General features: G+C 47.1%; 1 protein-coding gene across 2 annotated transcripts in view; it reads right to left on the bottom strand.

The window, feature by feature from the left end:
- Positions 1–17,182, bottom strand: part of SVIL (supervillin) — a 314,402-nt gene that overhangs the window by 45,388 nt on the left and 251,832 nt on the right. For both annotated transcript variants that reach the window (XM_082259451.1, XM_082259450.1), the window contains 3 exons: positions 8,553–8,725; positions 5,751–5,906; positions 2,670–2,806 (listed from right to left, as the gene is read on the bottom strand). In XM_082259451.1, coding sequence (XP_082115577.1) covers positions 2,670–2,806; positions 5,751–5,906; positions 8,553–8,725 — 466 coding nt within the window. The remainder of the gene's footprint in view (positions 1–2,669; positions 2,807–5,750; positions 5,907–8,552; positions 8,726–17,182) is intronic.

The raw sequence follows: 17,182 nt of genomic DNA, 5'->3' as shown, positions 1-17,182 counted from the left end.
ATGACCATCTGCTGGACAGCAGAAGATGAATTGCAGCCTGCAGTTTTCGGAGTTTGCCCAGAGCAAGGACTACTCTGGCTAAGGCAGAGTCTGAGTTCAGAGTCAGACCCAGATTGTCTAGTTTCGTGGAAGGAACCAGGGCAGACTTCTGAAGATTCAGAATCTAGCCAAACTTCCTCAGGGCCTGTATGGAGAGCTCCAGGTTTTCCACCAGCGCAGTAGGAGACACTGCTTGCAGAAGGAGGTTGTCCTAGTAGCCCAGGACTGCAATCCCCTGCTGACGTAACAATGCTAGCACTGGGGCCAACACTTTCGTGAAGACCTGAGTAACAGAGGTGAGACCAAAGGGTAACACCACAAACTGATCATGCTCCTCTCCCATGGCAAAGCAGAGGAAGCGCTGGTGACTGACACCTATTGGAATGTGAAGGCAAGAGTCCTTGATGTCGATGGAGGCAAGAAAATACCCCTGATGCAGGGAAGCCACCGCCATGGGAACAGACTCTATTCTGAACTTCTGCACCTGCACAAACAGTTCAGCACCTTGAGGTCCAGGATTGGACGCACCTTGTCGTCCTTTCAGGGGACTGTAAACAGGTTTGAGTAAAACCCCTGAAAATGTTCCTGAACTCGGAACCGGGACAATCACCCCTTGACGTAAAAGATCTTGCACCGCCCCCAAAGAGAGCCTGTAGGCGGACTGGAGACAGTAATGCATTGGAAGGAAAGAACCTTTCCAGAGGGTAAGAACTAAACTCGAACTTGTAGCCGGACCGTATGACTTTGTGGACTCTCTTGTCTTGTACCGGGGATGTCCACAGGTTCAGGAACCAACGAAGATGTTCCCCCAACCCAGATACGGGTGAGGGCGCACTTTAGAGCTGAAGGGGCCTTGTCCTCGGGTCTGGAGAAGCCCCCCTTTGACTTGCCAGACCAAGCTCATTTGGATTCTCCAGAGGAGGCCCTGAAGGGCTTTGATCCCTTGTCATTTGACCCTGAGGGACGAAAAAAAAAAAAACTTATAAGCCGAGAAGGAGGGTCCATGTCTACAAGGGTCCTTGCCCTGAGTAGCCTGTGGAAGAGGGGTACTCTTCCCCCCCCGGTGAGACTTCTAATGATGTCATCCAGGGTAGCACCAAACTGGCAAACTCCTTAAATGGGAAGATCAGTCAAGGCCTTTTTAGAAGTCTGATACGCAGACCAGCATTTGAGCCAAAAGACATGCCGAGCCACTACGGGAGCCGCATCCAAAGAGGCATCACAGAAACTGTAGCCCCTGGACCAGCTTTTCTGCCAGCTCAGCAAAGGCGGGGGGGGGGCTTTATCCCCTCCAGGTCACGGCCAAAAAGCTTAGCCCACTCGGTCAGAGTCTGCGACACCAGGGCAATAGTGAATATCGGCCTCAGTGCCGAACCAGCCAGGGTGTACATATTGCGGGCCACAGCCTTCGCCCTTCCAGTCAGATGAGTCCTTAAAGGCCGGGGACTCTTCAACCGGAATCATGGTTGCCTTGTTGAATCTGGAAACCAGAGGGTCCACCACAGGTGGAAAAGTCCACTTCTTAAGAAGGGAGACTCCTTATAGGGGTATCGCCTATTAAATCGCTTAGGGACCCCAACTTGGGCCTGGGGTGACCACTGGATCTAGATTATCCAGCCCATAGCCCAGTCCGGCAGTTGATTGTAGAGCTCACAGGAAAACTAGGAGAAAAACTATCTAAAAGAAAATTTTTTTGCCAGGACCAGAGATCCCAGCAAGGAACTAGGTCCTTACTCCTGACTAGGCAGAAAAAAAAACTGAGTACCTATAGCAGAGAGAAAGGGAGTATACCCCCCTGGGACTGCCCATAGGCATAGCCAGACTTTTTCTGCCTAGTGTCCTACTGCTGTAGGGGGCAGTATAACCCAATGGTTAAGAATATCAGGAGCCGTGTCCGCCAATGAACAAAAGAGCAACATTACATTTTTGGTTTTAATACGGTTTAAAATTAAATACGCACATTAATATTTTAACTAATATACATGTGACATTATTCAAAAAATACTTAGTCCTTAATTTATTACCAATAGCAACCAACCAGAATTAACTTAGCTGAAGTCAGAACAGGTTAGAGTAGATTGTGACTAGTTGTAACCTACTGCATATAAGAGTTATCACTTAAGAACTAGAATAAGGGAGATGGTTAAAATTGTGTCTTTTTGGCCTGGAAATGCTTTAATGAAAAAGAAAAAAAAAAACCCAAAGTATTTCTTTGCAACAGGGTCAGCCAAGACGAAGTTTGATTTTGGCAGGGGTTTACTGTTCCCAAACTACAAAGCTGTCTTGGAATAGTAAACTTGAACAACCTCAGAATGACCCCCTCCCCCACAACGCAGCTATCTGTAAAGAAACAGAACCATTCTGCATATGATTACTGATGTCATGACACCACTGGCAGGATCCTTCCCGGAGGATTTCCTGGCTATGAAACAGACGCACTTCAAAGTGTTGACATGCTGTGAGCAGGGTCAGATAATTCAGGAGGCCATGCATAGATCTGTCCCATTCTGGCCATATATGGTGTTTTGCATGACACAGCACTTCCAGATACTTGTATCCATAGCACAATTTGTCACGGCACTTCAAAGTGGCGGCAGAGTGACAGAACGTCAACATCTGAGGACACCAACCTTGGCTTTTTCAATGACGTTTGCAAACTCTCCGACCCACAGGAAGCAGTAGTGCGGGGAGATCAGCAGGAAACAGTCTCCACTGTTCAGGGAAGATGCTCGGGGCTCCACCAACCTTGACTGGACATGTCTACGTCCTGAAAAAAGCAAACCAGTTTTTGATGTCAGTTTTTAATTTTTACATGTTTGTGGTTTATTAAATGTATTTCATACGCAGAAGGTAGGTGCTTTCTGATGGTTACCAGCAGTATTGTCAGCATTCCCTGCACAACAACCACTGGCATTACAGGATAGGTCACTTAGGGTACAAAATCTAGTGCAGCTGTGCATAGAAACCAATCAGCTTCCAGGGTTTTTTTTTTTTGCAAAGCTTAAATGCACAGCTGCACCAGATTTTGCACACTCCAGGTTTAGTAAATCAACCCCAAAATCTATTTTTAAATAACCCGAGCGGGCAGAGAGGAACAGTAAACAAAAGCAAAACTGCTTTGCATCACTGCAAAGCAATATATTTTATATACTAAGCGGATAAGGCGGACCCCACCAAGTTTTTTTTTTTTTTTTCTAAATGTCAACATATGTAATCATTTTTATTACAATAATGATGAAGTACAACCAAAGTATACCGATACAAATTTTGCCATAAGGGTTTTTCTTTTTATACAGCAGTCTGAATTACTGAAGCTCACATATCAATCAGGTAATGGACATTATTGGAAATCTGAAATCCACTTAATAAGGAGCCACTTTCTCTATCCTAAACGAGTGCAAAAATGTCAGTATATTTTTGGAGCTATCCTGGGAATGAGAGTACCCTATATCTCCCAAGATCACACTACAACACATTGCAATATTGTCTTCTCTTAAGATTTCGGCTACTCCACATTCTCCGGAAATGTCTCTAAAGGGTGCTAGTGTAATCCCCTCCTAGGTGCCCTGAGTGAAGCAGGAAAAAGGTACATATTTTAGTAAAATAATTTCCTCACAGGTGTTTGAATTTTTTTTTTTGCGATTAGGAAGGGGCCTAAGCAGACCATAATATTTTATGGCATTTTAAGGAATTTTAAAAAGCCAATTGCCTGCCTGTCAAGCTGTCTCTGTTTCAATACTTTAGGTCAATCAATCTGGAAGAAGCAGATCAGGAGTTAGGACTCGCTGCACAATTTTTCCAGGTTAGTAAGTCAGAGTATGATAGTCAAGCAACCAGCATTTTCACAAGGTTCTCAGCAATGGCAGTTTACTTATTTCTCATTTTTATGTTTAAGTCAGCTGCCAAAAACATGCTTAAAATGCATCATAAGTAGATCAAAATGTGATCGGCCCAAAGCTGAACTCCAAGGGAGGGGAAAAATGATCCCTTACAGTGGGGCTGACCAGCACTGCATGGGTTAAATGCTTGTTTAGATCGAGGGGGCCTGAAAAAAGCAGTTTTCCTCTCTTAATCCTCTTTTTCCCCACAGGCTCCCTCCAGGCTGCGAGACCCCACATGCTCTGGTCTTTACAGGTCCTCAGATGCAGTCAAGTCCAAAGCAGGGCCCACAGCCGGACATTGAGGATGCTAAGGGGCTGTCCACTGCTGAATCATAGGGAAAAGAGGAAAGCACCGGCTTGGGTAAGTAAAATGGCTTTTTGCAGCATTCCTGGACCTAAATGAGCTTTTAACCCTTGCATGCCAGAGGTTAGGGAGCATTTTTTCTTTCCCTAGTGATGGGCTTTAAGTCTAACACACACACACCTACCCTCCCAACTGCTTTTTAAAAAAATTTACACGTCAGGTCCCAAGCCTTCTGTCTGTCTTCAATGCAGAAGAAGGTGGTCCTTCTGATGTCCACATCACTGACTGGGTGTAGCTTGTAATGTCACTAAAGTCTGCCATTTTAGCACTGTTTTCAAAGGTTTTTTTTTTTTTTTTTCTTATAAACTTGTTCTAGATGGTATGAATTTGGGAAGAAGGGATGGTAGGGGAAATGCACACCTGGAAATGGACTTAAAGTATGGCTTACTTTTGTCAACTTTAAATGTTTCCGATAGCAGTTTAAATTGAAAGAAAACCTATGTTTTCCATAGTAAGCACTAAAAATGAAACACCTCAAAGTGAACGCTTGCTAATAATAAACTGCATCATGGAGCAGAATGAAGAAATTTTTATAGAACTGATCGATGGTTGGACGGATGGAAATAGCGGTCTATAAACAAAAGAAACAAGAGTAAAATTGATTAACACATGTTGAGGCATCCTTTACAAATTAAACTAAAAAGGAAATATAAATACCTCTTCCTGAATAGGATTTTATTTAATTTATAATCATTCCTAGCTATCATACGCAAAGTAAATCCAAGCTACTGACATCCTATAAAGTCATGGTTTGGGAAGTTTGGTGAAGGCAGTATGGGGTCATAATGGAAAACCCAATGAGGGTCTGCAATTGTAAAAAGGTTAAGATCCCCCGAATTAAGATATGCGCTCACATTTAGACCGCAGTCAGCGTGCAGATACTGTGAAGCAAAGCAAAAGCAAACCTGAACATTTAACGCTAAAGCAAGACATGCACCTGGAGAATTTCGCAGCCGGTTAATATTTAACACGCCATTACAGGTAAACACTCAGGGGCAATGAAGTTCAAATTGTTGACTCCAAATTGATATTATGGTCATATACATGCTGTTTGGGTTAACCTCCATTTGTGGAAGGGGGCACTTATTGCTTACCAAACATGGGCTGTCATTAATACCAGGCAACATTTTGCAGAAGTCTGCTACAGCTAAGGCCCACACACTGTTGTGCGTTTCCCAAACACTTGCATTTGAACTTATTAAAAGTCTAAAATGCATCCAGCAAGCAACTCCCTTGTAGCAAACTGAACAGGGCTGCCGCATACACCCCATACGCTACCTTGGATAAGTGGAAAAATAAATAATTGGACACAACAACTTGGAAAACAAATCTGCAGCTAGCAGCAATGAAAATAGTAAATTTAGCAACACAGTCACATGTATTCCTAAATACGCGGAGAATGGCAGATAAGGAAAAAACAGACTGTTCTCAGGCCAGGCCGAATGGCCTAGTCACCCGTTACGTACCTTTAATCTGTATTAACATAAGCTTCTTATAGGGCACAGCGCTGTTGTTCGAGTGTTGTTCTGTGAGGTTAACACTGCGCAAACTGACACTGCTAAAGTTCTCTTTGCTTGCCAGCCCAGCAAGCGCTACTTCAGAGAAGTTTGAGTTCTTAGACACTAAAAGAAAAAAAAAAAAAAAAAAAAAAAAAAAAAAAAAAAGGTTATACTTTTGCTGTCCATTCCAAATATCACCCAGAGCACCTAGAACTTCATTAGTTTAACTGGTCCACCCAACCCTGCTGGTGGACCTGCTACACCTTCTGGAATCATCTTTTATACCATATCACAGAAATACAAGTTCTAACATCATTGTGAATTAACTTTTATGATAAGCATTTTAAAAATAGTGTTTGTTTACGGCCAGCCTTTCATTTTATACCCACATTTCAAATGAAGCTCTTTTCAGGGAGGTGTACCACCCACCCCCCCCTCAACTTTTTTAAAAGCTCAACTTCAGCCAAAACTTTTTTTTTTTGCATACAGTGGGGAAGGTTTGTTGAGATGCTTTTTCACTGCTACCTGATTACCTATTGTGGATACGCTCACAAATCTCTTGAACAAAACTGAATTTATTTTCTTTTAGTCTAGAAAGTTTAAAACCACTTTTGGGATTTTAATTCTTTGATAAATTTCTAGAATGGTTTTGTACATATATTTGGATTTTTTTTTAAATCAGGCAAATATGTTGCATATTCAAATTTTGCAATCCCATTTTAGGCCAGCGAGCAAAACTTTTGCTTCTTTTTCCAGGCTCTCTTTCTCATTGCAGTTTACAAAACCTAAACTATCAAGCTGAAATTTACACTGTACATTAGGCCTGCGGAATATAATCGCCGAATCGATGCATCGCAATGCGACCCTTCGCAATTCTGCATCGATTGGGGGTGACTGCAAAATCGATTAGCGAATGACGTCAGTACTCCGGAGGTGGGGGGAGTTGTGTTATGGCGGCGCTGGTGCTTGAGGAGAGTGGCGGTGGCGGCCGGGCTTGTGGAACACGGAGCTCCTCGCGGGAGAGGAGAGCGGAAGCTATCAGTGCTCTGTCCCCGGGAGGGTTCGGGGCGGCCTTCCCAGCCAGACTATCCGGCATGGTCACAGCACCGGAGATTCTCCAACCTGGATATCCCTGAGGAGACCCCCATCCAATGCCATGTATATAATATATATCACATCCCTGATATCCCTGAGGAGACCTCCATACACCAGGTCTCCTCAGGGATATCCAGGATGTGATATATACATGGCGGTGTATGGGAGTCTCCTCAGGGATGTGATATATACATGGCGGTGTATGGGGGGTCTCCTCAGGGATATCAGGGATGTGATATATACATGGCGGTGTATGAGGGTCTCCTCAGGGATATCCAGGATGTGATATATACATGGCGGTGTATGGGGGTCTCCTCAGGGATATCCAGGATGTGATATATACATGGCGGTGCATGGGGGTCTCCTCAGGGATATCCAGGATGTGATGTATGCATGGCGGTGTATGGGGGTCTCCTCAGGGATGTAATATATATACATGGTGGTGTATTATTATTATTATTTCAGGTTCTTATATAGCGCTGTCAATTTACGCAGCGCTTTACATATACATTGCACATTCACATCAGTCCCTACCCTCAAGGAGCTTACAATCTCAGGTCCCTAAATCACATTCATAAATACATAGTAGGGCCAATTTTTATACAGGATCCAATTAACCTACCAGCATGTCTTTGGAGTGTAACACCACCATGTATATATCACATCCCTGAGAAGACCCCCATACACCGCCATGTATATATCACATCTCTGAGGAGATCCCCCATACACCGCCATGTATATATCACATCCTGGATATCCCTGAGGAGACCCCCATACACCGCCATGTATATATATATATATATATATATATATATATCACATCCCGGATATCCCTGACGAGACCCCCCCATACACCGCCATGTATATATCACATCCCGGATATCCCTGAGGAGACCCCCCATACACCGCCATGTATATATCACATCCCTGAGGAGACCCCCATACACCGCCATGTATATATCACATCCTGGATATCCCCGAGGAGACCCCCATACACCGCCATGTATTTATCACATCCCGGATATCCCTGAGGAGACCTCCATACACCGCCATGTATTTATCACATCCCTAAGGAGACCTTCTATATGTTTGCAGTGCACTATGCAGGGCTTGCAGGCCATGCCAGGGTCCAGGAAAGTGTCCTTTAAAAGCAAATGAAAATAAAAATGATTCTTTAATTTGTGGCTGCTTGATTGTTTGCTTTTTTGATAAAGTTTTGAAAACCATTGGGCAGTGGGCTGGGCATGGGCAGTAATCGTGATGCATTGCGGAATCGAATCGTATTGAATCGTTGCCCTAATAATCGTAATCGAATCAAAACGTGAGGTAAGTGAAGATGCGCAGCCCTACTGTACATGAGTGAATACCTCATTCTTTATCAGAGAGCTTAGTCATTTTAATCAGACAACCTAGAAAATGCCTCAAAAGCAGGCAGTCACCTAATGTGCTGGCTTGTTAGATTACCCATAGTGCTGTGAATACTTTATGATTATTAGATAACTACATTCCTGGGTTCCGAATGAGGGGTGACAAAAAAAAAAAAAAAAAAAAAAAAAAAACTCTTACAGCACCCAAACACAATATGTCGTAAAAGACTGGTTGCCTTTTTTCAGGTGCTTCGGAACTTGATGCTAATCCTTGCCTCCTATTGTGAAAAGAAAAAAAAACACTTACTTTTTTCCACTTTCATTCGTTTGGACTCCATAAAGGCCACATTCAGCCTGGTTTCTGTATACTCCTGCAGGAGATCATCTCGAGCAGCGAGCATTCGCAGTGGGTTTCCAGAGGCCTGCACTCTGCGTACAGGTCTGACTGCACGCTTGTGTTCTGCGACAGTGGAGGTCAACCTGTGATCACATGATAGAGGAAAAAGTTGAGACACATGATGTTCAGTTCTGTACTCTAAACTCCAACCTACTAAACTGCATAAACATTTGATATACAAGATATTACTTTCACAATACCCCTAAATCCTTTTAAAATTCTTTAAAAATGTGTGGATCTTTTCAGTATGCCCCCAACAATACAGACCGCAAAAAAACAAACAAGGAGTTTTATGTCTTTCCCAATTCTAGCAAAAGCTAAAAAAACATTTTGTCTATATGTACACTTTAAAGCCTAACTCCAGGTTTGTTACTTTCAAATATCACCTTCAATAATTGATGCGCTTCATGTTAGGACTGTATAAACTATACGTAGCCACATACAGTATACAGTGCTGTGTATCGGCAGCAATATAGGGACTTCCCGTTCCATTCTCAAAACAAAATTGAATCAGACTGAGTGCTGCTCAGCCAATTACTGGAAGCTCTGTATTTTCTGAAAGGTTACAAGCCTTCCTCAGATTGGAGACACTTGACATCTACCTGCCTCTCCACCTCAGCCAATTATAGGAAGCCCTGTAGTTGATCCTAAAATACAAACCTTTTAAATGGTGCACTTCTGTTCCAGGAATGGGACAGGAAGTCCCTATACCACTGCAGGAACACAGCACTGTATATTGTATGCAGATGATGCTACGTACAGTTTATACAGAGCTGACAAGAAACACAGTGGTTAGTGAAGGTAATAGTGCATTTGGACCAGCCTGGTCCAAACAATTTTAAAGTAACAAACATGGAGTTAGGCTTTGTTTCGGGAGACTCAGTTCCCATATTAGCTCCCTTTTCCCTACTTTTTGCCAAGAAAAAAAAAAAAAAACGTATGTTTGCTCATTCATCAGCCCCTAGTATTAAAGGGCGTTGAACGTAAACATGCTGCCTCCTTCCCATGGGCACCCACTAGAAACAGCCTGCACCGCTTTCAAGAATAGGAGCAAAAGGAGAGCTGGACACCCTTGCTTAAATTTAAGACTTCTACAGTGGGTCACTCTGCATGTGTGACAGTCACAAGAACATCTCTCTATTGCCTATGGCATGTACAGCTACAGCTGCACTGTCACCCCCTGGTTTGACGTGCACTGTACAAATGTCCCTTGTTCTTTTATCTAATAAAAGTCCTCCATTTTTTTATTGAATGAGATCCACACTTTCTGGTCATTTCAGTGGATACCCTTCATTTAGATCGGAAATGTTGGACCAAAAGTGTTTTTTCTTTTTTGTGAAATCATTCCATCCAACACATCTGCCGCTACTACCCCCATAGGCTACCATGGATGCAGCTCAAAGAGTACAGTGCACCATTTCCCTTTAAGGTGATCACTTGCCGGCATGCAGTACATCACATTGCCATTCTTCCTCGGCTCTAGTTTCTGGCGTATGGTCTAATATTGGGGAATATTTTCCATTTATGGTAAGGCATGAACTATACAGCCTAAATGACAGACCATCAAGAAAGACTTTATTACACAGAGTGCTTGTAAACAGATTTGAAGTATGGTGTAGACTGCTACAAAGCCCCATTAACAAGCAGAAAGCTTCTAGAGTGAAAACAAGCAATAAAACAGATGACGTTTAATATCCATTATGCCAATTCCCCCTGGCTTTAGCAAGGAGAAAAATTGGTCTTTAAGAGCCAGAGAGGCCATGTTTCTCATGAGAAGGCACATGTGTTCATAGACTGACCCTTAACCTTTTTTGCTGGATTCTGCAGTTTTTTCCAGAGGCTTTTTAAACTCTAGATGTGGCTGTCACTTAACATATATAGAAACCGCTCTATACATGGATAGTGGAGTTTGTTATACAAAGGATGAGGGTCAGATAGAGACTTGACAGATCAATTGAGATAGTGAGATATAAAGCCAACATTTCAATGTTAGCATGTTCTCTCTAAAACCAAAAACATATTATTGCAGAAATTAAAGAAATTAGCATTCAAATGGTCTTAAAGTTTCACTAAACCCACATCATAAAAAATATCAATAAATTATGTATTATATGCTGTTCATACTCAGTCACTATGAGATTAGTTTTCTGTATTCTACAAAAAAAAAAAACTGGTTGATCCTGCTGCTATCTCCCCTTCTGTCCAAGTCCCCAACTCAGCTGGGATTTTGCAGAGCAGTGTTGGCTGCTCTGCACATGCTCAGTTTTCAGTGAATTTCCATGCTGATCATTTCTTCCCCATCACATCTGAGCAGCCCATGTGCCTATAGTCACACATATGGGCGTACACACAGTTGTAAATGAAAGCCCACTCCCTCCCACCTCCTCCATGCCCATTAACCAGCTAAACACAATGGGGGCAGGATATTACATGTAGATTAATAGAGGTTTCACTTCCCTATTATTGTAAGACACAGGCTGGAGGGGCGTGATCCAGCCTGTGACTAAAAGAAATCTGCCCATACCATGTTTTTTTAAAACAGTTTATTGATATTTATTTGTACTCTGTATTCCAAAGGCTGTTTTCATTTTGAACATGCGACCAGTAGCAGAGGACTAGAAGCTCCTTCTGCTTATGTTTCTCTGCAGACAGGCTGGGAAAGATCTGGGTCATGTGACAGCTGTACATAGATTAGAAAAAAGGTACTGCAATTCCTTTTTTTTTTAATTAAAATAATTACAGTGACATCATCCACATATAGAAATGGAAGGGACAATGTAAACTAAACAGTGTGTATTTAGTATCACTTCATAACTACAACACTAAACATGTCACACTAGATTCATCTTTGCAATGCACAACTGCAAATTTGTGTATTTTAATGTTCACCACCTGGCTGGTATCTTAGCAGCTTGGCAGGTTGAATTTGACTTTTTGTCAATGCAATTAAAAGGAAAGAGACCCAAAGGCTGGTATTATTTCCAGGAAAATGTGGCAACCCTTAGGCTTCCTTCACATGAGAGGCAGGGGAGGGGTAAGAGCAGGCAGTTGAGTGATATTTTTACTGCCCCCCTTAAAGTCCTCAATACAGCCAAATAGAGCTGGTGACAAGCCACGACCCAAAAAAAAAAAAAAAATTTGAGTTGACAGGTGGCAGTTTTTGTCAAACTTGCCCATTCAAATTTGACAGCGCCACATAAGTTGCCACATTAGTCCCGTTAAAAACTGCTATCCTTGGAGGGGGCGTGGCCGGGATGTGAAGCAGAGAGGACGCACCAGGTTTGAGCTCCGCTCCTCACATCATCCTTCCAGTGTCATCGGCATCCATCTAGCTTCACTCTTCTTATCACCCTGGGGTCCAAGAAGGCAGGGAGCACCTCGCGGGCTCCTCCGCTTTCCCCGGGAAAGCTCCGTTCGGCCAAATCCTCTGGGAGAACATCGCGGTCCTCGGGTCCCGCGGCGGCCATCTTGAACACGAGGCCTCCTTCTCCCAGGATGTCAGCGGGCACTCAGACGGAGGGGGATCCGGGAGCGTCTACCAGCCCTTCTCCCTCAGACATTCTGGAGGCTATTAAGGCCTGTAAAGACACCCTGACGGCCAAGATCGACTACCTGGCCACCGACATCAGTCTCATCCGACACGATCTTGATAAATTCCGGGGCCGGAGGCTGAGGACCGCATTTCTACCCTGGAGGACTCTACCCGCGCTGACTCGCGGGACCTTCACGCCCTCCAGATCCAGGTCAAAGCACTGCAGGACCGAGCCATAGATACTGAAAATCGGCTCCGGCGTAACATCCGGATCCTGGGCCTGCCGGAGCGGGCCGAGGGAGCTAGGCCCGCGGAGTTTGCTGAATCCTTCCTCCCCTCCCTGCTGGGGTTGACTGATATGCCACCTACCTTTGTCGTGGAAAGGGCGCACAGGGTGCCTCCGGTCCCTCCGATTCCTGGCGCTCCGCCCACACCCTTTCTTCTACGCTTGCTGAACTACCGTGACCGGGACCGCTTGCTGGCCGCTGCCCGTGCTCAACAGGACCTCCGCTATGAAAACGCAAAAATCCTGTTGTTCCCGGACTACTCCCCGGAGGTTCAACGTAGACGCCGGCTCTTCAGGGACATCCGGAGGAGGCTGCGGGACAAAGGCCTGAAGTACAGCCTTCTTTACCCCAGTAAGCTTCGGGTCGTTGACGGTGATCGGGCCCGATTCTTCGAGGACCCGGAGGAGGCGGCTGCCTGGCTGGATGCTCGTTGATCTCCCTTCTGGCTGCTGAACGACCTCCTTGGATGCATCTCCACTGACTGTGTGGTGACAGGTATCGGTGTCCTGCTCCCCCTATCCTCGTCTCCCTTCCATCTTTGCATTCTACCTTCCCTGCTGTGGAACTGCTACCTGTCTCACTCTGATGGATGCCCACCTACCAGGAGCTCTACCCCCCTATGGTGCCTTACCCCCCTTTCTTTAGTTTTTTTTTTCTGGAAGAGGAACTGTTCCTATTGTTGCTGTTGCTCGGGATTGCCTGCTTGGGGTGCCCCCCTTCTTTTTATTTTTGTGGTGCACCCCCTCGTCCGGTCCCGCTCGATTTTTTCTCTTTTTTGGACTACTTTTTGACGAATTGTGACTGTGCCTAGCTCTAGGGGTTGACGTTCCGCGTTGCCCCTACCTTTTCTTTTTTTCCCACTCTAAGTGGTGTTTTGGGTATAGACCGCCCCCACTCCCCCTGCGTTTTTTTATGGGGGCTGCGGGGGACGTTAGGGTGAGCCATGTTGGCTCGGGGACTGTTCACATGTTTTCTGTTTTAACGTGTTTTGTTTTCTTTTCATGTTTTTTGGTGCGAGATGCTTGATACTGTTGCTGCCCCCCAGGTGTGGATCCATGTTTGGTGGCCCGTTCCTACGGGCTACCCCTATACCCCCTTAGCTTATGGCGCCCTCTAATCAAAACACTTTCTCAGTGCTCTCCTGGAACGTCCGTGGTTTGAACTCAAAATTCAAAAGAGCGCTCCTCTTTCAATATGTTAAGTCACATAACCCCTCTGTTCTGGTCTTACAGGAGACACACCTGGTGGGCGGCAAGCTGCAGACCTTGAGGAGACAGTGGGTTCAGCGGGCCTTTCACACATCATACTCTAATTACGCTAGGGGAGTATCTATCCTGCTTAGCAAGTCTCTGCCGGGGGTGGTTGAGGCGGTTCACACGGACCCCCACGGCAGATACAAGGTTTTAGTTCTGTCTATCTGGCAAAAGCGATACATTGTGGCGGGTATTTATGTCCCTCCGCCTTTTAAGTCTGAAGTGTTGTATACTGTGTTGGACAAGGTGTCTGGCTATCACCCGGCCAAGTTACTTCTGCTCGGGGATTTTAACGCCATTCTCTCCCCTGACCTGGACCGGCCTTCAGCCCCCAAGGTGTTCTCCGGGGACCTTCCCCGGTGGGCGGAGGCGGCGGGTCTTCAGGAGGTTTGGCGGTGGAAGTACCATTCGCAGAGAGTTTATTCATGCTTCTCCACCACCCATAAAACTGCTTCTAGAATTGATTATGCTTTTGCTAACCAGAGTTTGCTGTCCGACGTGGAGGAGGTGGCGTATTTGCCCAGCGGGTTGTCTGATCACAGTCCCCTGCTGGTCAGGTTGAGCTCTGGATGTGCTCGAGATGGCTCTATGTGGCGCCTGGGAGCCCAGTGGGTTGAACAGCCTGATATTCTGGCCCAGACCCCCTCCGTTCTGCGAGGGTACTGGGATGTGAATGAGGGCACCTCCTCCCCGGACGTGGTGTGGGATGCCTTTAAGGCCTTCACTAGAGGACACTATATGTCCGCCATCAAGGCGGTGAGGTTACAGCAGGCTGCTGAGGTCACGGCTTTGGAGACGGCGGCTGGGGAGGCTTCCGCCTGCTATGAGCGGGACCCGTCCCCCGCCAATTTTGAGAAGATGCAGGCCTCCAGGCGGGATCTCCACCTTCACCACTCCGAGGTGGCGCGATTGTCCCTGTACCAATCGCGCCAGCAATTTTTTGAGCAGGGCGATCGTAATGGTATACTGCTAGCGACAATGTCTTATGCTGCACCCTCGACCCTGGTCCCGGAGCTCACGTCTCCCGCGGGCGAATCCATTACCTCCCCGGAGGCCATTCTTGAGGAGTTTCGCTCCTTCTATGCGGGGCTCTACTCTACTGCCCTCCCGCCGGACTTCAGCCCGAGGGATCTGGTCCCCCTTCTGGACCCCATCGCCTTGGGCTGGTTGTCTGACCGGGAGCGCGCAGGTCTGGTCCAACCGATCTCAGCGGAGGAGGTTCAGGCGGTGATATGTTCCATCCACAGGGGCAAGGCACTGGGCCCAGACGGCCTACCTATCGAATTTTATAAGGTCCACGTAGACATTTTAGCTTCTCTGCTGGCCGCCCTTTTTAATGACTGCTTGGCGGCGGGGTCCCTTCCACCCTCTATGGCGCAGGCACACATCATTCTTATTCATAAAGCTCCCAAAGATGCCAAGCTATGTGCCTCCTATAGGCCGATTGCGCTGCTCAATAATGACCTGAAGATACTTACTAAATTGCTGGCGGCCAGGTTGCAGCCTCTACTTACCTCTGTTGTTGATCAGGACCAGACCGGCTTTATGGCCAACAGATCCACGGACGTCAATCTCCGCAGACTGTACACTAATCTGCAGGCCCGGCATACTAACTCCGGTTCCAGGGTGGTGGCCTCGCTCGATATAGAGAAGGCGTTTGACTCCGTGGAGTGGCTCTTCCTGTGGGAGATTCTTCGGCGCATGGGCTTTCCTTTGAGATTTATCGCATGGCTCCAGACCAACTATAGGTCACCGATGGCGGCCATCCGTCTCGGCGGCAGGCTATCCTCGGTGTTCCCTTTGTCGAGGGGTACGCGGCAGGGCTGCCCTCTATCTCCGGCCTTATTTGCTATCGCCATGGAGCCGTTGGCGGAGGCGCTCCGCGTCTCCCCTCACATTCAAGGCTTACGGGTGGCGTGGCTGGAGGAGCGGGTGGCCCTGTACGCGGACGACCTTCTGCTGTTTCTGGGCGATGCTGGTCCCTCTCTGGGGGGAGCCCTGTGGGTGTTGAACTCCTTTGCAGCTGTATCGGGCCTAAGGGTGCATTGGTCCAAGTCACAGCTCTTGGCCATTGACCCTGGGGCGAAGACTGGGGCCACCCAGGATTTGCCCTTGCAGTGGGTGGAGACGTTCACCTACCTCGGGGTGCGGGTGTCTCGGGACCCAATGGACTTTATTGCTCTCAACCTGGACCCGGTTGTTTTGGGCCTTAGGGCCAGACTGAGGGCATGGGAGCGCCTCCCCCTCTCCCTCTTGGGCAGGATCAACCTTGTCAAGATGAAGGTTCTCCCTAAACTTACCTACTTGTTTCGCCATTCCCCTTGCTGGATTCCGAGGTCTTTTTTTTGTCAACTTAACAAGCTGTTTTCTGGCTTTCTTTGGGGCGCTAGTCCTCCCCGGTACAAGTTTGCAACGCTTATGCGCCCTCTGTCACAGGGGGGACTGGCGTTCCCTGATTGCCACAAATATTTCCTGGCATCTCAGTTAGTCACCGCGGGGTGGTGGCTGAGCCCGGAGGCGTCTAATTCCGCTGTTGTGGTGGAGGCCGCGGTGCTGGGATCAGTGGAGGCCCTGACTCATCTGCTCTTCAGGGGTCCTCGGGCCCCCCCACGGTCTCACTACCTCCATGAAAACACTCCGGGCCTGGCGGCAGGGATTGTGGTTAGAGGCTTATCCGGACACCGCTGTCTCCCCCAAAGACCCTCTGTGGCTCAACCCCTCCCTGCCCCACCTGTATGGACTGCCTGACCGGTTCTCTGGGCCAAACGTGGCATTAAGAAGATCTCGGACCTCACGGGTGATCTCTCCCTTCCCTCCTTTGCGCAGTTGGCATCTGATCGTAACCTCCCGTCGTCCTACTTTTTCCACTTTTTACAGCTGTCCCATGCTTTTGGCGCTCAGTTCCCTGGCCCGGACTCCCAGCTGATGCAGTCCGATCTGGAACGGGTGCTGCGTCATGACTGCTCTGCGCGTGCGATGTCGGTGCTACATGCTCATCTCCTCCGTGTCTCGTCTCCGGAACTCTCGGGCCTTCACGCACGTTGGGCCCGGGACGTTCCGGACCTGGACTCGGTGGACTGGTTGCACATCTGGGACTCCCCCTTCGCTATTCTGGTCTCTCTCCGGAACCGGTTGGTGCAATACAAGATTGTCCACAGGGCCTACCTTACCCCACATCGCATGCATAGGATACATGCCTCCCACTCCCCGGAGTGTTGGCGTTGTAGTCACACCCCGGGCGATTTTATGCACATTTTCTGGCAGTGTCCTGAACTCCTAACATACTGGTCCAAGGTGTTTGAGGTGTCCTCTGCTGTCTTGCAGGTCCCGATGGCCCCGTCTCCCAGACTGGGTCTTCTGGGTCTCCTGGACGACATTGTTCCGCGGGTGGCCGATTGCACTCTGCTAGGTCTTTTACTCTTCTACGCTAGGAAAAATATTGCCCTCCGTTGGAAACAGAGATCCTCC

The sequence above is a fragment of the Pelophylax lessonae genome (genome assembly GCF_965119305.1).
Source record: "Pelophylax lessonae genome assembly, chromosome: 5".
Taxonomy (NCBI): domain Eukaryota; kingdom Metazoa; phylum Chordata; class Amphibia; order Anura; family Ranidae; genus Pelophylax; species Pelophylax lessonae.
Note: the sequence above shows the minus strand (reverse complement) of the source record. Positions and strands in the feature narration are given on the sequence as shown.